Source organism: Sciurus vulgaris (assembly GCF_902686455.1).
Source record: "Sciurus vulgaris genome assembly, chromosome: 4".
Classification (NCBI taxonomy): Eukaryota; Metazoa; Chordata; class Mammalia; order Rodentia; family Sciuridae; genus Sciurus; species Sciurus vulgaris.
The window spans coordinates 104,746,840-104,771,422 of NC_136464.1; the positions used below are offsets into that span (position 1 = coordinate 104,746,840).

The window sequence follows — 24,583 nt, forward strand, 5'->3', positions numbered from 1 at the left end:
TGCTTTATTGGGAACATCAAGAAAAATTGGATAACCTGTTTTCACTACCATGTTCTGTAGTGCAGCAGTTTTAATGCAGGGTGTGTGCCATAAAGTTAAACTACCAACTGTTAGGAAGATAGACTGCAGTACTGCAGACTAAATTAGAACAAATCATATCCCATGCTTTTATTAATTATGTCAAAATGAATCCTAATGTTATATATAACCAAAAATAACCATTTAAATAAAAAAGGATACACTCCCTAACTTCAATAGCTTCATAACTTGGGAGAGAGAAGATCTATTTTCATATTTATCTCCCTCTCTTTCTCCTTGTCATCAGTGTTAAAATTTGGGTAACTACTATGTGAACTTTTTAAAATATGGGAGAAAACAGTAAGAATGCAAACTATAGGCCTTACCCTTAAGAGGTTTACAATCCAGTTGAGAAGAAAGTGTGACTATATGCATAAAATAATGCATCTTTGAACAGTGGAAGTGACAAGTCTACCAGTCTGAGTTTTAGATTTAACTCTCTTACTCTGAGGAGTGTAGGCAAGACATTTAGTCCTTTAGTCTTGCTTTCCAAACAGATGAATTTAGCGTCAATCTACTCTTTGGTCTTCAACTCTGAAAGTTCTATAGCTAGACACTGCCATCTGTGTGGTAGGGTAGTTGCAGAGGGAAAACATCTGACCACAAATGATTGAAACTATAGTCAGTGCATTTCTTCAGCAGGGTGATCCCCACTTCCTGTCCCTGTATACCTGAACTGTAAGACATTAAACCAAAGAGATGGAATAATAGGCTAGTAAGATCAATCTTGGATAACACTTTCCTTCTATCAAAACACTAACTAAAAAATTATAATGTAGCTATCTTAATAATTGGGTTTTTAAATTGGGAGAAACCATACATGTGCATTTAATAGGGGTTTTGAAAAGTAAGAAAAAGATAGTATAAAGGAAATTTCTTATTTGAGTTCAGTCTCTACCATTTCTGTTATCTACTTGGTAGCCTAAGGTTTGTTCATACAGTACCCAACAAATTAATTCCCCCCACCAACTTGAACGCTTCCTACCAAGAACTTCCCTAGCATTTTGACTTCCCTGTGTGATATCTGTAGTATGAACCCTAGTGAACATGCATATAATTTGTTGGAAACATTTTTACAGCATCATTAGGAGACTTTAAATCTCTTCCTGAAATTTGGTGGATTATGTTAAACTGAAGGCTGCTAAAAAGGAACAAAAGTATAGGGAACAGATAAGGTCTGGACGTTTCAAACTAACAATTTCCTACCTTCTACTCTAAACAGATTTTAGTACTGTGGTCATTCATTCATTAGTATAGAATTGCAATCTGAGCTATTGAATCAAAGAGAGGAAATAATAGGCTAGTGAACATAATCCTGAGTACAAAGTTTAATTAAGTTTTGAGTGTTTTTTTTTATTTTTATGTTTGCTTGGCCTCTGAGTTCACCTGAAAGAGAGTTACAATCATTATCTAATTGTCACCAGAGCAACCTTGAAAGTTTTAAAAAGGTGTGGAATTTTAAGCTCAGGTTTCTGTCCTTAGAGAGCTAAATGCTCACAAATGGGTGGCCTTAGCTAAGTGAGAAGTATATAAAATAGGGGCAATGAGATTTTACTCCCCTCCCCTTTGTCAAGTTTTGTTAAAAAAGCTTGTTTTTAGCATACCTATTGATTATAGTGTTACACACACACACACACGCGCACGCACGCACACACACACCCACACAACAATTCGCATATGCAGAAAATGACAATTACTACCTATTTTGCCTGGTTAGCTCATTAAGTATAAATAAAAATCACAGAGTTTGTGAAGTGGATAGACTTTATTTGTTCCTAATTTGGAAAGACTTTTTGGAAGGAGTTAGGTGAGCAAGAAAAAGACTTTTTCATGAATTTGGCACAACCTGAAAAATACAGGAAAACTGAGAAGGGGGGAGTGACTTGCCAAGCATTAGAAATTTGTCTGAAATAAAAGACCAATGTGCTGATTCAAACTTCATGATTATTATCTTGATTAGGATTTCGAAGAAGGGTGCTGAAAATTTATTTTTATGTAGTGCTGAGGATTGAACCCAGTGCCTCACATGTTGGAGGCAAGTACTCTATCTCTGAGCTACAGCCCCATCTCTCAAGAGTTATAGATCTTGACTCTCAACTGATATATGGTGTTTGACTGTTTTATTTTTAATATCACAATTTGTTAAGGCTTGAATTTTTAAAAAACAATGATTACAAGATACAGATTTGTTTTAACTGTTTTGTAATTTCAAAACAGACAACTCATAATGGAAGAAAATATTTACAAATTATATATGGCAAGAGATTAATATCTAGACTAGATAAAAAACTCCTACAGTTCAAAACAACTTGATTAGAAAATGGACAAAGGAAATAGACGCTTCTCCCAAAAAAAGTATACAAATGACCAATAAGCACATTAAAGATAATAGTGTTAGCCAGTAGGGAAATGAAAATCAAAACTACAGTACCAATAATCATTTGAATAGATGTTTAAGCCGGGTATGGTAGCATACAACTCAGGAGGCTGAGGCAGAAGGATCACAAGTTCAAAAGCCAGCCTCAGCAATTTAGCAAAGCTTTAAGAAACTTGGCAAGACCCTGTCTCTAAATAAAATACAAGAAGTGCTAGGAATGTAATTCAGAGGTTAAACACCCTGGGTTCAATTCTTGGTACCAAAAAGAAAGGATGTTGATAAGTTGGAATGATCAGACTTTTGCAGATGGGAGTGTTAAATGGTGCAGTTTCTGAAAACCAGTTAGATGTTTTCTCAAAATGTTAAAGAGAATGATCTAGCAATTCCCACAGGTATGTACCCAAAGAATTGAAAGCAGAGACAGATACTTGTATACCAATGTTTGTAGCAGCATTGTTCATAATAGCAAAAAGGTTGAAATGACCTATGTGTTCATCAAAGCATGAATGGATTAAAAAATTACATGATAACATAAGGCAGTCCTTGACTTGCAGTGATTCTTAAGACTTTTCATTTTTACAGTGGTGCAAAATCCACATGCATTCAGTAGAAACCATTTTTAAAACATTTATAAGTTTACCCACCACCCTACTACCCACACTATTGTTATGGCACAGGCAGTGAGGTTCATCTTCCAGTCAGCCATGAGACCAGATTAATTCATACCTCACAGTGTATGTAGCTAAACTACAATGTTCAGCAGGTTAGGTGAATTCATTAAATGCATTTTTGACTTAGGGATTTTATCTTATGATGGGTTCATTGGGAGGTAACCCCAAGTGTAACTATATATACTTGGAATGTATCCATAAAAAGGACTTAAAGTATGTTATGTACTATAACATGGATAAACCTTTATGACATTATGCTAAGTGAAATAAGCCAGACACAAAAGGGCAGGTATTATGGGAATTTACTTATTTTAGTGATCTAGAATAGGCAAATTCTTTTTAGAGATAGAAAGTAATAAAGTTTACCAAGGGCTAAGGGAAGAGGGGAATTGGATTGTTTAAAGGGTACAGGGTTTCTCTTTGGGAGACGAAGAAGTTCTGAAATGGTTAGTGTGATGGTTGCATGACATTGAATATACTTAGTGCCATTAATATTTTTACTTAAAAAAGGTTACAATGGTATTTTTTATGACATATACACATAATATTTATCAAATTAACCAACCAAACAAATAATAAAATAAATTTACAATTTTATTCTTTTTCAGTGTCTTTTCCCCACAGATTTTCCTTCATTTGTTACTGAAGAACCTGTATAGGTATCTCACAATTGTATGGGTGCTTATGAGATGTTTAAGAGTAGTTACCACTGAAATTGTATTGCCTTTGAATTATAACTAGTGTAGATTTTTATTTTTGGTGTGGGGGGACTTGGGGGTTTGCCTCCCATTTTTGGTTTTAAGAAATCCTCAAACCTTCCACCTCTAGCCTTTTAAATAGAGGCTATTATAGGCACCCAAAACCTCACACAACTTGGTAGTTTTTTTTTTTTTTTTTCCTGATTTTGGTGCTGGGGATTAAACCCAGGAGTACTCTATCACTAAGCTACTTAGCCCTTTTAAACTTTATTTTTCTTTTGAGACAGGTCTCACAAAGTAGCCCAGGCTGACCTGGAATTTGCCATACTCCTGGCTCAGCCCCCTGAGTCACTGGGATTATAGGCATGTGCCACTGGGCCCATTTTGGTATGGTTTTTAACATTATTTTTATGACCAAATTTTTTAATGGATTTCCTTTATTTTGCAGTTACTGCGGGAGCTTAAACATCCAAATGTCATCTCTCTTCAGAAGGTGTTTCTGTCTCATGCTGATCGGAAAGTTTGGCTTCTATTTGATTATGCTGAACATGATCTCTGGGTAAGGTGAATTTCTGGTAGACATGAGCCACTGAGTTCGGTCAGAAATTTTAGGAGTGACTAAAAACAATTAGGAGCTAATCCCACTATTAGTTTTACATTTTTTAAAATAACAGTTACCTCGTAGAATATGACTGACATATTACCAAGACTAGAGTGTTTTGCTTTGTATGACAGGTTGAGTATTCCTTATCCAAAATGCTTGGTAACAGAAGTATTTCAGATTTCAGCTTTTTGCAGATTTTGTAATATTCCTTGTGGTGTGTGTGTGTGTGTGTGTGTGTACACATATATAGTTGTTTTTAGTCACTCTTAACACGCATATAATATATATAGTACACTCACATTTATAATGTATGTATGATAGATACAGATATATCTTGGGGATGGGACCCAATTCTAAACATTAAATTCATTTGTTTTTCATATATGTTATATACAGCCTAATGATAATTCTGTTCAGTATTTGTCATAATTTTGTGCATGAAAAAGTTTTCATGCTGTGAAATTTTCCACTAGCGGCATCCTGTTGACTCTCAAAAAAGTTTCAGATTTTGGAGCATTCTGGATTTCACTTTCTGGTTTAGGGATTCTCAACCACTGCTACTTTTTGATCCTGTCTGTTTGGCCTTTGTTTCACATATTTTTTTTTTTTAATGTAGAATCTAAACAATGTAAATCCTGTTAAATATTATTTTATTGTAGTTTTTATTAAAAAGGTAACTTTTGCTATAAATTTAAAGGCAGTATATTTCCCTTTTTTTTTAACTATGAAGAAATTAAAATGAGAAGTTCGGCATAATTGTGTTAAATCATGAATATGATAAGCTATCATTTTCCCTGTCCGTAATAACGTCTTTTTTGATAGGGTTTTTCTGAAGAGCAGTTCTGTGTTTGTAAGATTTTATAAACTAAATGTACTATACAAATGTAGAAAACTATTGTAAATCATTTTTTAGATATCATTCATAATTGATATTTATATTCTGATATATTTTTAAATTAGCAATTTAATATTGTACTTACTTGAATTAGTCTCTTCTTGAATAGGAAAAATTCTTTGCAGATGAGAGCTATACCTCAAGATTAGTGTGAAAATAAATTCTAATGTGTCTTATATCTTTTAGTTATTTTTGGGTGGCCTAAGATAAAAATATTTTCAGATATTCAGACCCAGTTTAATATTTAAAGATTTCTCAAAGTCAAGAGACAATAGTTATTGGGCTAGCTAATACAATGGAAAAATGCTGTTAAATTGGAAAAAATTAAAAGAACTTAGATATTTTATCTAAATAGCTGAGATACAGACACCTACTTTAGTATTTTGCAGTTTACTAAGCATATTGTTTTTAAAGTTGGTATTTGAAAGTCTTAGATAATTGTAAAATATATTTCTTCAACACATGAACCTTCTGGGGAACATTCCAGATTCAAACTGTAATATTCTGTGAACTGTATTTTTTTTCTGATATGTAAGAAGGTCTTTAAATATTTTATCCTTTGCATACTAAATTAGCATACCTATGCATTTATTGAGATAAATATAAGAGAGAACATATATACTGATATGTAAATGATCATAATATCATGGCTTATTTTCCAGAAACCTTCAGAAACAGTTTTTTGGTTTTAATTCAGCTGTAGTTAGTAAATGTATACAGAAATCTTGGAATAAAACTAGAACAAATATCAGTAAAACTATTTTAAAAAGCAAACTTAAACCTGAAAAGAGCAAAATAATTTTACTAATTTCAAGAATTTGTCTCACATAATTTTAACTTTAACAGTTTTAGAAACTCATCCTTAGATCTGAGTTTCATGCACTTTCAGATTTGCACAAAGAATTTTTCACTATTTGTAGATTACCATTTTCACAATTAAACTGCATGTGATTTAAAATTTTTTTAGATGTTGTCTGAAAAGTGTTTCAGAATAGGAAGTAGACATGGGATCTTTCATGTTTTATGAAACTGTTGTCCATAGTTCAAAGTGATTATAACTTTTTCCATTTTTGAGGTGATAGCTTCTTTTTTTATTTTAGAGGAAAAATACAGTAAAGTCAAATTGCAGTTTTATTAATGAAAATTCATTAAGTAAGGGTGTCTAATATTGAGTATTCATACTGCTGATGCCTAACATGAAATCCAATCTTATAATTCAAACTTAAGACAAATTTTCTTAAGGCAGGTTTATAGATAGAATTTGTAGTAAACTATCATAGACATTAGGAGATAGTATTGAATTCAGCATGATTTCTAGTTGGCTGATAATAATTTAATTTTATATGCAGGTATGATTTTATACTTTGGTAAATTATGTAGCATAAATGTATGATATGTATAGAGTTTATTTTTAGCTTTATCAACTTACTAATACTTGATGAAGCCAAATAAGTATTTTTAATGTTCATTTTCATAAAAAAAAAATGATAATTCAGTTAACTAAAATCCACATATTTATCCATCTTCTGTTCTTGTTTTCATTAAAATGTTTCAGTGAATTGACTGGGTTAAGTTAGCAAAAGAGTTATAATAAAAAACTGTTTTCAAAAGTAACTTAGATATTGGTGAGATCTCATGCTTTATATTACATATTTGTTATAGAGCCCTGGAATTTAAAGAAAATGATGATTAAAAAAAAATTTTTTTCCCCAACCATAGTTTCCTGTAGCCTTAAACTATTGGTTAAAATAGAAAAGTCATTTACAATACTGTAATGGAAGTGTGAAATGAAGAAATGTATATGAAATTAAGTAATTATCTCTTATTTACATATTTGTTCCTTGAATTCTTATTCTGGCAGGATTTGAATTTTTTTTTAATGTGCTCCATTTTAACCTCTTTTTATGAAATATGGAAAGCCAGTGGATATTCTTAAGGAAAACAGAGTTGATTGTCACATCATAGGTTAGGATAGATGACAAAATGTTCTAGATCATTAAGTTGCTATGCCTCCATTTGGTTTATCAAGTATCTTGAGAAAAAGACTAAGCAGAAACTTAAAATAGTATAATGCTGCTATTAAATTATAGATGTAGCATATTACATATATTCTGACCAATAATGCTTTCCTTTCTACTTAGGTATTCTTTACTATACGTTTTTTCCTTGGAAAGTAAAACTCTTTTATTCATTAATCATTAGTTATTCCTTATCCATCAGTGTTATATAACATAAGAAAATGAAAATGTTCATATATAATGTTAAGCTCACTTTAACATTATAACTCTTAATTTTATCATGGTAATTAGTTTCAAGAACATGCTTGGTATTCATTTGCAAATACTGGTCAAGAGTCTACTTTTTTGCGATATATGGTACCAGGTATATGTATAATGTATGTGAGGCATTATTTGACTTCAAAATTTTCCAGAAATTTAAGAATATTTTAATTAAAATGAAGCCTGTCAAGAGAGTATGAAACAATTTTTTTTTAAATACTTTGTAGATAAATTTATTTATAATGTAGTTTTCTATTTATAAAGTTGGACTTTGTTTTATTGGATGTCTAGTAACATTATACTTAGAAAGCTTTGGTAGACAATACCAGGATGTATTTTTTTTTGGTCTGCATCTTATGTTATTATTTCCAGTGTAAACTGGTCACCTGTTTTCATTTCTTTGTGTGTATTTTATTGCATTATTTTCTCACTTGCTTTCTTTGTAACCTGCATCATAAATGGATTCTATATCTATACTGTGCCAGCTACCTAGAAGTATCTTTTTTTTCATTTTCATTTAATCCCTAGAAAATGAAAAAGATTCTGTTCTTGAAAATTCCTACCATGTAAACAGGGATCAAGTATACTTCAAAAGTAATTAAATTCTAATTATACTTTAAAAATAAAAGCACAGTATTTCCTACTTCCCTTTTTTAACACTGCTGTGTACTTAGGGAAATGAACTTTTAGGTTCAGTAATTAGGAAATTTTACAGTTAATTTTTAAACTCAGCAGAATGTGAAATAATACTTTCAGTATCTTTCAGAATCCCCTAGGGTTTCTTTTTCTCTTAGGATAATATTCACATTCTTGCCCTCTTTTGTTTTCCAAGCTTCAGGTGGTATTTTCTCTTTCTTTCAGCATATAATCAAGTTTCACAGAGCTTCTAAAGCAAACAAGAAGCCGGTTCAGTTACCTCGGGGAATGGTGAAGTCACTGTTGTATCAGATCCTAGATGGAATTCACTACCTGCATGCTAACTGGGTGTTGCACAGGGATTTGGTAAGTTGATCTGTGTTGTGTTCAAACTAGAAAGATGCATTTATTGTTGGATGCTTTTCTAGTTGTCTACAGATAACCCTGGTATAAGTATGCCTACAGATCTTATAAAAGGAATGAGTACAGCAGTCTCAAAACATGGCCTACTCTTGTGCTTTTTATGTAATGCATCCTATTTCTCTGACACTCACTAGCTGGTGTTTATTGCAAAGTGAAAGAAGACACTTTGTTATTCTAAGCTGTTATTTCTTTTTAAGTCCATAAATAAAACCATTGACTTGTTTTCCATCCATTATTAGATTCCAGGCAACTCTATAAATTAATGTCTTACGAATAATGTGAAAGTAAAACTGTTGGAACCTACTGCATACTGAGTTACATATTAGAAGAGAAAAATATTAATTTGATCTGCTTATTTTTTAATGTCTATTTATTAGCAATCTGTTGGTCAGAAATCGTTTATTAATCATAATTGAAGTATATTATTAGAAGCCTTGTCATGTTCAGGTGCATTCAACTTTTAAGAAATTAGAAACTTCACAAATTAGCTTTCTTATTTTTATTTCATGTGACAAAAAAGTTTTTGCCTATTTTTACTCATCTAGGATATTACTATTAATTTAATCTTCATAGGTTTAAATTACTTAAGTCTTATAGTACTTTTTTATTGTGTAATTGCATTGTGCTTTTGTAGTTTTTTCTTTGTAAAGGTAGTAACCCTAGTAAGATTTATAACAGCACTTTTTTAGCAATTCGAAACTCAGTGTTGGGATGACAACAGTTTTGTCTTTACCCATATTTGTACATAGACTTGAGGTGGGGCTGAACTGGGGCCCTGGCATGTGATGTTCTTTTCAAGCTGCTCTATATTAAATTAGTTGTAGTTGACCTCTGGCCTTCAGATAAGTTGATGCAGGGGCACAGTTTCTATTTCATCTACCTTCAAGGAATTCCTTACAGTACATTTAATAATAATAATTTTTTCTCTTATTTTCATACCCAAAATGCATTTGGAGTAGGAATGATAACAGTAGAAATTTGGATGAACTATTTTCCTTATGCAAACATCATTTTTAGTAGAGTTAGAATACTTACAAATAATGGATTTACAAAAAAAATAAGACTAATATTTGCCATTTTTGAAGCTAAAAATAAATTTTAACTTTTAGTAGTGGAGTCAAGTTAAGGAAAATATTTTGCTTTTGGCTTGCCAATCTTTTTTTATCATTTCATACGTGTTAAAAACTCACTAAAAGATATTTTCATGCTTAGAATCAGTTATGCTAAGATAGCTCTACAGTTTTTTCTTGTAATTTTATTCTCTTAAAAATATGTATGTTTATTAGACTGATTTTAAAATCAGTAAATTTTTATGTTAATAATGTGTAATATACTTGAAGTACTTATAGCAGTATTAACTACAATAGTAAAAATAATTTTGAGGTCCAATTTATCTCTTTTTCGGTAAAGTTCTTTTTACTTGTGTAGCTTAAACTGATTCTCTTTGACATGAGGAGAGCATAGAATAAATCACTTCAGAAGTCTGTTAGAGACATACTAAGAGGTGGGAAGAGCTGGGAATGTAGCTCAATGGTAGAGTACTTCCCTAGTGCATAGGACTCTGGGATCAATTCCCAACACCACAAAAACAAACAAATAAGAGATAAGGACCTAGGGAATCAGTGCACCCCAAGTATAGGAAACAAAGGATTATCTATAGATGATTTTTGAATAATAATAAAGTAGACTAAAAGTTATTGCCTTTTATTATCACCAGATGTTGGCAACTCTAAACAATATCAGTAACAAAATATTCCTCTTCAGGGAGGCAAACCATTCCTACTCCTCTATCCCTCTCTGTATGCCTCACAGTTTGTCTCTTTATCCAAAATATTTTCCCAAATGGTAATGTAATGTTTACCCCTTTGATTGATGTTCTTGAAGTGAGATTTCCTATATTTCCTGTTCATGACTTCTTAATGCTCTAAGCATCTAACCTTTCTGTGTGTCTTATATACACAGAGAGCATTGAGTCATTGTTTCATTGAAAAGATAGACTCTGCCTCTAATCTAGTTACAGATTCAAGTTCCCAGCACCTTTTGAATACATTTTCTCAAGGAAAGACTTGTTTTTAAAATGGCGAGCCCCTTACTGCCAACTGAGCTTTGGAATTTTGTGTTACGTAGTTTTGCACTTGTAGATATCTATCATACTAATTAAATGTAGTAATATATTTACTCTTTTTTGAGGGGCAAGGTACTGGGGATTGAACCCAGAGGCACTTTACCATTGAGTTAAGTCCCCAGCCCTTGTTACTTTTTATTTTAAGACAAGGTCTTGCCAAGTTGTTTAGGTCCTTCCTGAGTTGCTGAGGCTGACTTACAGACTTGCAATCCTCCTGTCTCAGACTCCCACACCCAGCTTTATATTTACTCTTAAGAACATTATTCAGAAGTTTTATAACATTTTCTTAACTTTGTCTTCTCAAATTTGTTATTATTTGCATAGTAAATGTTTTCCATATCAGAACAAATAAAATGAATAGCTCTTTCATTTTATTTCTTGCTCCTTTTCAGTCAGATATGAATAAATTATGGCAATGATGACCTTGATTAATCAATCTAGGTTATTTCAAAAGCTACAAATTAGAACAACTGGTTGAGGTACTGACTTGCCACAGAAACTACATGCTAAGGTGGATAATTGACACATACACACACACACTAAAAATACCATTTTAATAGTATCCTAGAATGTTACTAAAATTCTAAGGTTTAATATTAAATTATTTTTAATATGAAGAGAAATATTGATTTGAAATAGTAAAGTTATGAAATTCTTTGATATGTATAGTTGAACTTTTATAATTAGTAGTTCTGTTTATAAATAAAGATTTGTTTTCTTACTATTAATCATAGCATAGTAGCAAATCAATAACTGAAATTTGTTATCCTTAGTGGTAAATAGAGATTTCTTAATTCTGGAACCCTTTTGGGCTGAGGGTGTTGATGAGGGCGTATATGTAAGTGCTTTTTAAAAAAATATTCTAATTAGTTGTATATGACAGTAGAATGCATTTTGACACATTGTATACAAATGGACATTACTTCTTGTTGCTATGGCAGTACATGGTGCAGAGTCACAGCAGTCATGTAATCATAGGTGTATATAGGATAATAATGTCTGTCTCATTATACTGTCCTTCCCATCCCCACCACCCCATCCCTCTCCTCACTCCCCTCTGCACAATCCAAAGTTCCTTCATTTGTAAGTGCTTTTTTTCTTTAGTGCTGGGGATTAAACTCTGCCTTGTGCATGTTAGGCAAGCTCTCTACCACTGAACATACCCCTAGTTCTGTGTGTATGTTTTTTTCAGAAGTATCTGAAAAGGAAGCCCAAGTAGTATTTATATTTTGTGATGTAATTTATGAATCCCACTCAAACTTCTTAGTTTGAGAGTGTGTGTCTGTGTATGTAAGTTGTTGACATTTAATCTCTTTGGTATTAAGTAGGGATAAATAAAAACAAAGGTGTGTATGTTAAGTTAGGTTTTGTGTTTCTCTTGATTAGTACTCCTTTTTTCTTTTTACTCTCCTTGAGCAGTGAAAGTAATTTGACTAATAGTTTATAGTCTTGATTCTGGCTTTACCATCTGTATTAGGGTTCTCCAAAAACAACCATAGGAAGTATGGGTGTGTGTAGAGAGAGACAGAGAGGTTGAGAGAGATTTTTAGGAATTGGCTTATGTCATTTTAGAGGCTTGGTGAATACAACATCTGTAAGGTAGCCTGCAGCCTGAAGACCCAGGAAAGAGTTTCATTTCAAGTCCAAATATTGCTGGTAGAATTCCTTCTTGCTTGTGGAATTCCAGTCAGTATTAAAGCCTTCAATTAATTGGATGAGTCCTACTCACATTAAGGAGGTATATTAGGTCAACATCATGTTACTATAATGAAATACATGAGATAATTAACTTATGAAGGAAAAAAGGCTTATTTTGACTCATAGTTGTGGAGTTTCCAGTTCAAGATCAATTGGCCTCATTGCTTTGGGCCTCTGGTTAGGGGTGTAATAGCAATGGTGGGGAGTGCGTGGCAGCTCAAAAGCTGTAAGCAAGCCAGGAAGCAAAAGAGGAAGAGGACAGGCCGGAGTCCCACAGTCCCTTTCAAGTGCAGTGTTTGTCTTCTTGTTACTGGTTTATTTCACTTAGCATAATATCCTCACATGCATCCTGTGACCTAAGGACCTCCCAATAGGCCCTAACTACTGAAGGTTTTATCACCACCCTGGGGCTAATTCTTTAACACAGAGACCTTTGAGGGACATTGAACATACAAATTAAAGCCCACTAGTTTAAATATTAATCTTATAAAAAAATACCTTTACAGAGACATCCAGTATAACCTTGGACCAAACATCTGGGCACTATTGATCCAGCCAAGTTCACACATAAAACCAATCATTCTATACAAATGAATAACCATAGGCACAAGTTGAAATGATGTGGAATGGTTTATTTCTGTCTTTTTCTTTTCAGTTTCATACAGATATTTAATATGAATATTGGGTTAAGACATGCTAATAATTTTAGTAAAATCTAGGAGAATCCACATGGGAACTATTCATGAAAATATCAAATAATATTAATGTTTAACCCCTGTGCACTTTTGGGTGGGAATGTAAAATGAATGGTACAGCTATTTGGAAAAAGTATTGCATGCATTTCCTCAAAATATTAAAAGTAGAATTACTGTATGCTTTAACAGTCTCACTTCTAGGTATACATTCAAAAGAAACCAAGGCAGGATCTCAAAGAGGTATTTGTATACTCTCATTCATAGAAGGATTATTTACAATATTAAAGAGGTAGAAGCAGCCCAGATATATGGATGGACAAATGGACAAGCAAACTGTGGTATGTACATACAAGGGAATATCATTAAGCCTTAAAAAGGAATTTCTAATGTATGTACCTTGAGGATATTATGCTAAGTGAAATAAGCCAGTCATAAGAAGACAAATACTGTTAAGATTCTTTGTGAGGTACTTGGAATAGTCAGAAATAGAAAATAGTCAATAGAAAATAGAGTGATATTTGCCAGGGCTGGGAAGGAAACAATATAGAACTCTTTTATGGGAAGAGTGTTTCAGTTGTGCAAGATGAAAAGAGTTGTGAAGATAATGGTAGCGAGGGTTGTATGACATTATGAATGAATTTAATACCACAGCACTGTACACTTAAATGGTCTAAATTTGATGATTTGTGTACTTTACCATATTAAAAAAAATTGAGGTTGGGCATACTGGTGCATGCCTGTAATCCTAGCTACTCAGGAGGCTAAGGCAAGAGGATTGCAAGTTCAAGGTCAGTCTCAACACCTTAGCAAGACCATGTCTCAAAAAAAAATTAAAAGGGCTAGAGATGTCACTCAATGGTAGAATGCCCTTGGTTATAGTCCCCAGTATTACAGAAAAAGTGGAGATGATTCATAAGGAAATAATAAAATACATAATAAGGAAGGGTTCAAAGTCTGTTAGACTAATTGGATTGAGTTTGGTGGTTTTTCTGAATCCAAAAAAAAGGCATAAAACACTAAGGTCATAGTTGATAGTTTTTGTGTAGAAGGTCAGGTTTAATTTGGCAATGGTGTCTGATCTTTTCTTTTCGTTTTTTTTTTCTGAAAGTATAGTCTTCCTGGATAGAGTTAAAACATACCGACAAGGGCATGAAAGAATTTCTACTCCTATTGCCTATGTGGTAACCATTTTAAAAGCAACCAGAGCAATTCACTCCCTGTAACTGTTTTATCTGGTTTTTTTTTTTTTTTTTTTCTAGTATAAGTAATTCTTTTTTAAAACTTAAAATTTAGGAATGATTATCTTGTGCCACTTGTGAAGTAAGTTACATAGTTAATATTTCTTTTACTAGGAATAACTGTGATAAATTAAAAATTTGAAAGAGTATCAGGTGAAGACTGATATTATAGTCTGGTTCCAATCTTCTTTTCTTCTGTATCTTGTTCCTTAAATTTATTTTCCAGCCAACCAGGAGGTTGACCTGCCTGTCTGAATTCCCTCCTCTCTTCAACTATAATGTCTGAAATTCTATTCAGCTTTTAAAGCTTTGGTGTGCTACTTTATCAAGGAAGCCCTCCCTAGTCATGCAAGCTGGAAGTGAGAGTGTTTACAAAATGTAAAATCCTGTAGCAGTTACTTGAACTACCCATGGAGCATTTACTAATTATAAACTGTTTATTAAGTGAAGGAACTAGTTTACTTGCAAGAGAAGCAAAATGGCTTCCATGGTTATTTTTCTTTTGCATATTGATTGATAGCGGTTTGAATTTTTTTCCTTTTTATTGGAGCATTATAATTATATAACAGTAGGATTCATTGTTACATATTAGTATATGCACACAGTATAATAGTATAATTTGGTCAGTTTCATTTGCCAGTACCTCTCCTTTCCTTCCTCTCTTCCCTCCCCTTGGTCATCTTCCCCTAGTTATTTTCCGTGTTATTTCTGATATTACCTGGTGTTTTTTCATATCTGCAGACATATACATACTCTGCTGCATTTCTTCTTTTTACTGCCCTTGTACCTCTGTTATGATTTATTGAAGTAAAATAGTGCACAAAACCTTTTCTTTTTCCATTCATACTAACTACATTTTAAATCTTTCAGATGCCTTCCTTGTACTACCTAAAATAACTCAGTCCTTATAAGTCGATTCAAGATCATTGGTACATTGCTATCATAGTTCACATACATCCCTCACTTTATCCAAAAACATCTTAAGTTTCTGTGTAAATTACTCTTTAATTGTGGATAAGGTGGCATTGTATATCTTCTAAACCTACCAGCTGTTCTGAACTTTCTCTTTTAAATTTTTATTTTTTATTTTTAGTGTTGAGCTCTCATTTTATTCATTTATTTATAGTGGTGCTGAGAATCAAACCCAATGCCTCACACATGCCAGGCAAGTGCCCTACCACTGAACCACAACCCCAGCCCCCTGAACTTTCAATTCTCATATTTAACTTTTATAGTACATTTCAGTAACCAGTTCATTAGTGTTCACATTATGAGTAATTTCTGGCTCAGTTGCTTATTTTTCAGAATGCTGTTTTTTTCGTAATTTTATAATGCTCTCATTGCTGTATTTTGATGTTCAGGGCACTTATATCAGATCTTAAGAATGTCACACTTAAAGTCTAAATATTAAAGACGTGAACTTTTGATGTTTTTTCTACAAAATTGAAAGTTGCATGGTAGTTATATGACTGGCCTGTTAGCCATTAATTTTATATCAGAGTTCTCCAGAGAAAGAAAACCAGTAAGATAGATGCATAGATGGGGATTTGTTAGAGGAATTGGCTCATACAGTTGTAGAGTCTTAAATCCCACAAAATGCTGTCTGAAAAGCAGAAGAACCAGGGAAAACTGGTAGTGGGGTTCAATTCAATGCCAAAGGGAAGGATAACCAATAGTATGGCTCTTAGTTCAAGTCCAAAGAGCCTGAGAAGCTGGCAGTCAGTGGGAGGGAGGGGAACTGGTGCAAGTCATGTGATTCCAAACACTAGAACCTGGAGTTTGGATATTTAAGGACAGAAGAAGGGTGACCCCCTTTTTGTTCCATTTAGGTTCTCAGCTGATTGAGTGATATCCACCTATGTGAAATAAGAGTGGATCTTCCTTAGCCTGCTAAAAAAATCTCTTTTGAGAACACACCTCAACAGATAAACCCAGAAAATAGAGCTTTACTTAATTCATTCAAGATGACACCTAAAATTAACTATCACAGTATATATCAAGTTCTCATTTTAGTCATTAATTGTGTTTCACTTTTTAAATATCTGATACCCCAAATTTCATTTAATGGTTATTTTATGGTTTTATCATAGAGGTAGAATAACCCAGAACTAGCAGACACATTGGGGTTATATTTAGTCCTGTTTACTAAATGAAGTATAGCAATGAGATATACTATAAATTACATCATAGTTTTGTTTCTTCTTCAAGTTGAATTAAATTGTATGTTGAAATTTGGAGAGTTTAGAATATTACAACTGTTGGAATTATAGTCACTCCTGCCCTAACTCTTTTCAAGAGTTTTTTATGCCATATTAAGTGTTTTAGTCAGCATTCTTTGCTGCTACCATCTAAAAGATCCAACCAGAACAACTGTAGAGGAGGAAAAGTTTATTTGGGGCTCACGGTTCAGAGTTCTCAGTCCATAGGCAGCTGGCTCCATTTCTCAGGACTTGAGGAGAGGCTGAGCATCGTGGCAGAGGACTACAGTGGAGGGAAGCAACTCACATGATGATCAGGAAGCAGAGAAAGACTCCACTGGCCAGATAGAAAATGTGTACCCCCAAAGGCATGCCCCCAATGGACCCTTTTCTCCAGCCACAACCCTACCGATGTTCAGTTACCATTCACTAATAACTAACCAGGGAATTAATTCACTGATTGGGTGAAGGCTCTCATAATTCAATCTTCATCTTCTAAACTTCTTGCATTGTCTCATATATGAACTTTTGGGGAACTTCTGATATCTAAACCATAATAGTAAGAATTGATAGAAAATAAATCTCTGTAGAGATTTCCTTGAGAATGTCCCAGTGGGGATGTATTATCTTGAGTAGTACACAGGGTAAAATTATTCGCCAGTAGACCACTATGTAAGCATACCTATAAGGTGCTTTCTAGAGCTATTTGAGAGTATAATCTAACTTACTGAAAAAAAAAAAAAAAAAAAAAAAAAAAACTTACAGTGCTGTCTTCCTGCAGTTTAATTTAATTATATTGGTTAACCTGGAATCACTTGATGGAGCTTTAGCTGTCCTTGGAAAAGAATGTGATAATTTTCAAGCAAACATTAAGGAAGATCTGAATCCTGGAATAACTGATGATTGCATGAGGAATTATTTGAGGCATTTTGGATCTTAGTGTTTGGCAAAGTGAAAAATTGCCCAGTTTATCAGTTTTGCTTACGGGTACTAATGTTTGCACCAAATAGTGTGCTATGTTTTTGTTGAGGTACATTTCTTATTTCTTCAACTCCACAATTAGTAAGTGGAAAAACTATACAAAAGAGGTTAAATGACTTGTCTGATTACTAGAAAACAGTAGCAAAAATGGACTATTGGATTTAGGATTTTCCTCTAGGGTCGTGATTTTTAAAACTGCAGTTTGTTAGGCCATTGCAAGTTAGGAAGTCACCTTACACAATCAGGATTTTTTTTTTTTTTTAATGAAATAGAGAAAATCTGAGAGTTCATCTTGTGTTGAAGGCAATTGTTTCATGAAACATTTGTTTCAGCTATACATGTTTACATATGAATATTGTCATGTAATATGAAATGATTTTCCCCCTGTGTGTTGTGTTCATAAAGATTTAAAGGCCACTGCACTAGACTAATGTCTCCAGGAAGCATTTGATATGGTTAGGAAAAAAGAATGTCAAGGAAAAAACTTGTCAAGTCTTTAGGATAATTATAAAATATGTTAATGTTTTGTGCACTTCCTGACATTAACAGTAAAATCATTTTGAGTGGTAGCACCTCTTTCAGGAATCTATATGGGCAGTAGAATTTCAGGAAAGTTTCACTTTCTTCCTTGAATTTATTTTCCAAATTGTCTGAATACCTTGTAGTTAAACATACATTATTGTTATAATGAAGGAAAATATATGTTCCATCTGGACCAGAAAATGGAGGGAAATGTTTATGTAGTCCGTTAAAGTTCATGCATATTGTTCTATGTGGTGTAACATCTTTTATGTTGGTAACGACTCATCATTTAAAAAGTATATACTTTTTTATCTATTTAAAGAGGCTCCAGAAAAGAAAAATTAAGCAGAACGATTATTCTTCTGCTAAAAAAAGGCAAAGCAGCAAAGAAATGGAACAGTAGAAAAGAAAGGAGACTGTATTCTAGACCTCTCTTTTCGCCTTCTACGTCCCTCCGTGCTGTAGTTTCCTTGAAATGATTGTTAGGAATTTATTAAGCTTGTTTATTTAAACAGAACTTTTTGGGAAGAAAGGTGTTTTGTAATAGTCATGTTTAAGCATTGCTCATTACTTGAGATTTGCTTCATTATTTATTTGAGAACGGCAAGGATTTACATTAATTGTAAATTTTTTAGTTGTTTAATTGACCAGCAAATAAAATGCATGTAAGATTGCATTCATAAACTTTGGGCTTCAGGATAAAATGTGGGTATGGAAATAACTGATGAAAGTTTGCATTAATTTTTATTTTAAAAATTCTTAAACTTCTCATGTGGTTAATCTTTTCAGATTTAAATTTTGACTTTTAAAAGGAATAAAATGCAGTACATTAAAATGAGAGGAAATAGCACTTAGGTTAGCAGTACAAGGTGATTGCCATCAAGTTTAGGTTGCATTAATTTTAGTTTATTGTGCTTATTTCTAAAGTATATTTACTCTAATGATCAATTAGGCTTTTTTTCTATAAACAGATTAATTAGAAAGAATACTTTTGATTTTGTGATAAATGCTTTTTATGTATTTGCATTCTATTTGTAAATAACAAAAAGGCCCAATTTATCTTACCAAATATAATCAGAAAATTACAAGCTGATAATAAAATATATTATTTGGTTTGCATATTACTTATAGTATACTTTTCTTAAGATTCTGAGTGAGTCTTTTCAAACACCAGTGCTAGAATCTTTTTAGTAAAGCTTCTCACCAGTTGTGACTGGTTATTTTGAATAGTATTATAAAGATTTAAAAAAAATTTTTTTTTAAATAGTGCTTCTTTAAGATGATGGTTTTGAATGATCCTGGAAATTGACACACAGGATTATCTGAGTTTTAAGTCAGACATCGTCTTCTCCATTTTTAATATAATTTATGTGACCTTATGTAATCTATACAATTGCATCCATTTTTATAAACAAAGTTTATTATCATCCATAGCAGTATTACCCAAAAAACAGGGTAGTTTCTTTTGACCTTTAGACTTTGATCTTAGCAAAAGAGAAATACATTGTTTGTAATCAGAATACAAACGTTTTTTCCAAAAGAGGTTTTAAAAGTCTCTGAATTGTACTCTGAAAAAGCATAAAAAAAAATTAGTATTCAAGTCTGACTTTCTAGTAAGAGAGTCAGGCCTGAAAATGCTATATTATTTTCCAGATTTCTAAAGATTTGCAAAAGTAATTTAGTCTTCAGAGATGGAATATATTAGAAGAGGTTTTCTTTATCTCAATTAAAATTGTTATCTAAGCCTATTTTAAGTCATTGGTGCCCATAGCCACATAAATTTTTCATTAAGTCTTTTTCAGCTTGACAATCTTATCTCTGTGGTGGATACAAGCAAATGAGAAACTATCAAATAGAGGGCAAAAGTAAGTCTTAACTATAGAAACAAACACAAGGAGCTAACCATATTGCAAAATAACTTCAACCCTCAAATATTTAAGATTTTGTGTGAATTTTTATAAATGAATCAATACATAGGAATTTCTTTTAGATTTAATAAAAGTTTTTCTCAGGTACAATTAGATATAGAATCAGTGACAGTTATTAGATACACTGTTCAGAAAATGTTTGTTTAAATTAAAGTCTCCTATGCTGCCCCAGTCTACTGGATTTTACTTTTCCTTTTATCCAGTGATCGCTTTATTATAATGACCTGTGTATTTTTTATCTGTCATTTGCCTCCAGATTTTGATCATGCAATAAATGTAATACTCTTAAGTCAGTATATAATTTGAGGATTCCTAACTCTTTTCTAAAATGAATATCTGGCTTTCTAAGATTACTTTCAGTTTTGAATTTCTAGGCACAGGCTTCTAATTTGGTCAGTGTGTTTAAAATGCCACTTTAACAAAAACAAAAGAGAAGGAAGATAAACTTAATTTTTTTAATTCATTCTAAAAAATCTGTTTATATCAACACCTTATTCATTTGAAGACCCATTTTTCTTTTTCCCTATTTTCATAGATTCATAGACCTTAAAGTTAGAGGACATCTTAGAAGTGGCCATTCTTAGTCTGTTACCTAAATTGGTAATGCTTGGTAAAATCTGCAGCAGAAAATCATCCTGTCTCTTTACACTTTTCTATTATGACTAGTTTTCTGTCTTATGAGGGTAGACTTACTGTTACACAACTGAGATCTTTGACAGTAGAGTCAAAAATTTATACTTCATTAACACTCATCTTTTGGGCCTGCTTTTTGACTGATCTCTTTTATTTTCTATTTAACATTGGTGGTAAAGTCAAATGTTGGCTGGGCCATCATACTGAAGAGGGGAGAAGGGAAGTTTAAAAAGAAGATAAGTAGGTGAAAAATAGAAGTAAAGTGTAGGCAAAGGAGAAAAATTAAGAAAGTTGTAGATGATAGGAAGATATAGAGAATCTTAGGTTTTCTGTTGTCGTAGGCTGAAGAGGAAATTATCATGACTGATCCTGGAAGATTTAGGAAACTTGAACAGGTCAGTAACTATAGAAGAAAGTCATTTGTCACAAGGCAACCTCTAAAAATGTAACACATGTCAGTGTTTTCACTGTTAATTTTCAACCCTCAATATTCGTACATAATAGGAGTCCTTTTATAGTTGTGCAAAAAAATCTTTCCTTAATAACTTTGTTAGGAAGAGAGCATAGTACTGACACAAAACCTGATAAGGATGATATGTACAACCCTAGACTTATGTCACATATAAATATTTATACATCTGTCATAAATGAAATATTAACACATAGGATCCAGAAAGATTTAAAAGAATATAATTGTTCTAAGTAAGTGAAATGCATTTTAAGAATGTGTGACTGATTGTGTTTGGAAACCTGTTAATAAAACTCTCATTAATAGTGCTGAGAGAATAACACTATGGTTATCTCAGTAATTGTAAATGTAACATAACACTTTTACAAAATTCAGTCTGTGACAAAATTCAGTAATCATTTCTGATTGAAATATTTAATAAAATAAGAAAGAAGGAAAGTTCCATGTATAAAAGTATATATCCCATGTCCCATCCATATCCCAATTCAGCAACCATTATCATTCTAACTTTCTGTCACTACTATTATTTAACAATATTCTGAAACAATTCTAGTTTGGAAATAAATTATATAGTCAAGATAGAAGATAGGTTAATAAAAAAGGATAAATGTAATCATACTGTCCAATGTGTGTGTATATGTGCGAGTGTGTGTATATATATTTTTGTTGAGTGATCAAAAAGTTTATAATAAATGTAAGTAATATATTAGATTTAGAGAAACTTTTAACTGTGCAGCAAAATGTAATGATATAACTCCAAGGTGAGATTTCAGGTATATTTCATTGTTAAAAAATTCTTTATATTGTATTACTTTACTACAAGAATTTTTGTTTTTGTTATTTTAGTCTTTTAAAAGCTATTAAAAGTTTTATGATCTATAAAAGATATAAATAGACTAAAAGCTAGAAGGGAAACAAAAACTATTAGGGGCATCTTATAGGTGCATATAAAGTTTATTCTAGAAGCAGTATTAATCATGCCTCAGTCCTATAACCACCCTGGCCCTAAAAGTTTTTATTTAAGAGTCCCTGCATAGTATATCTACTGTTAACCAATTATAGTATTAGTTGCCATTTTAATTACCATTATAATATATTTAGAGCTTTTTATGTATCATGTATTATGATAATTATGTGCAATAGTCAAATTTAATTTGTGCAACATTAGGTTGTATTTTTATCTGTAGTTTATAGCTGAAGAACTGGAAGTTCAGGTGACACAACTGACAACTGATGGCATCCTTAATTTCCCTTTCCCCCCCACCTCCAGGCTAATTTTTAACTGCTTACCTGTATTTCCTTATCTTCTGATGTCCATCATATCTTCAGATATTTTCAGGGGAAGAAAGTTGGAGAACTGTTTGTGTAGTTTCCTGTGTGTTGGAATATAGAATAAGAAGTTATTATTGGAATATCAGATAAAGGATATTTTATTTCTGAAGGCCAAAGCTCATAACAGCAGGATTAAAATAGTGAAAATACAGCAAAGAATTTATGATCTGTTGTTTGACATTTGTACATGTAATAAGGTACTTTGACATTCTGTCAGATTGACAAAAAAATATATTTAAATGAACAAAAATGAGTAAAACAGTGTGATGTAACAGAGTTGCTTGGTAGTTAGAACTGTGTAAGGCTGTGTTTTTCAAGTAAACATCCGTTCAGAAAAGTTGCTTGTCTAGAAAAGTTGTGTGTACTAGAGGATAAAGATATACATGATTAGTATTGACAAAGGCACAAATTTTACATTAATCTCTTAGAATATAATAAAATAAAACTGGAACTAAAAGCAGAATTTTGTTCCTGTTAAATGGTATCATTTGAAAAAATGTGTCATGTGACACACACCTTGAAAGTACAAAAGAAATTGGAGTTACATATATGTATCCATTGCAAATTAAGACACATCCCAATATTAGAATTCTTTCAAGTAGACAGAAATAGGTACTTCAAACCAGTTGTTTCAAAGGCAAAAACTAGAAACCCTTTTGGAACATGTTAGGAAAAGAAATAATAATAATAATATAATAGATCATATATGTTGTTAAGATAAACAGCATTAGTCAAAATACAGACCATAAATGATATATGCAGTTATTAATTCACTATACTAGTACATTGGTAATTTGTGTGTATACACATACAGTTTTAAAAGTTAAATTTCATTAGATTAGTATTGTAGTAATACTTATGTGATGCTGTTTTCTCCCATCAGCTGATATATTCAATTGATGGTGAACTGGCTGTGAAATACAGTAGTTAAAAAGGTGGATTCTGGAACCAAAGTATATGCATTTGAACCCTAGTTCTATTATGGTGAGCTAGGGTAAAATAGCTACTGTGAGCTAACTCAGTTCAATAGAGGCCTTTCTGGCTTTGTCCATCTTATCTGAAATAATAACAACAACAGTAATAATAATGCCTCTTAGAGAGTCGTTGTGAAAATTAATCTTCGCAGAGGACTGGGTACATAACTAACATGTTGCTTTTGTCAAACTGTCACTTCCTAGATGAGAACTCTTACTTGAAATTTCAGTTTCAGAGACGAAAAAGGACATTTATCTTCAAAGTAGACCCTGTACTGTTTCCCCAAACCATATTTCCTGTCAGCTAGCCCTTGTAAATTATGCTGTATCCGCAGAAGTCTTCTTGAATCAAAGAAGCTATTTCCTATTTTAGAGACGTTTTGTTCTCCCTTCTGCCTTAAGTTTTTCTCTTGCTTCTGCCCACTTACATAACACATTCATAAACAACCCTTTCTCTGGCTACTTCCATCTCAGCCAGATAGTAGCTTAAATGTTACCTCAGAGAGGGCTTCCTTTACCATCCTGTTTGTTTATCTAATGCCTTAACTTCCCTTTGTAATACAGACCAGGTCTACTTTCTTAGCTACTATATATGAAATGCCCAGAACAGTGCCTGATACATAATATGACCTCAGTATGTTGAGTGTATGAACCCTAATTATTTTGACAAAAATGATAGCCTTTCTAGGGTAAGAATTATCAAGAACTTTGAAAGATTCCTTTTGATCTTACAATATTTCTATTAGTAAACTCTCCTAGGCATATTATAAAAAGTGCTGAAAAGGCCATCACAGAATTAATGGTAATGACACTTTGAAAAACATTTACCTCCAACAGAATAGTTAAGCAAAGTCTGACACATAGATGAACTATTGTGTAATCATTTACAGTTATTTTTATGGCACATTTAAATGACATTGTTACAATGTTAAGTAAAAAAATGTTAACGACAAAATAGTAGAAATAGAATACTGTGTAAAAAACATATCAGTGAAAGAAAGAAAATATACCAAAAAGGTACTTAAGTCTGAGTACTTAGGTATTTTCTTAAATTATGTAGAAAAAAATTAACTTTCCTATGAAAACATGTTTTATATGTGTATGTTTATTAAAGTACTGGAAATATTAA

At 32.3% G+C, this 24,583-nt stretch overlaps 1 protein-coding gene across 4 annotated transcripts in view; it reads left to right on the forward strand.

The window, feature by feature from the left end:
* The window catches only part of CDK8 (cyclin dependent kinase 8), a 182,004-nt gene that overhangs the window by 126,418 nt on the left and 31,003 nt on the right, over window positions 1–24,583 (forward strand). For 2 of the 4 annotated variants that reach the window (XM_079136683.1, XM_079136684.1), the window contains exons 3-4: window positions 4,273–4,383; window positions 8,464–8,604. In XM_079136683.1, the coding sequence (XP_078992809.1) occupies window positions 4,273–4,383; window positions 8,464–8,604 (252 nt within the window). Of the gene's footprint in view, window positions 1–4,071; window positions 4,384–8,463; window positions 8,605–24,583 lie in introns of those variants that run through there. The other 2 variants (XM_079136681.1, XM_079136682.1) reach the window with 2 other exon arrangements.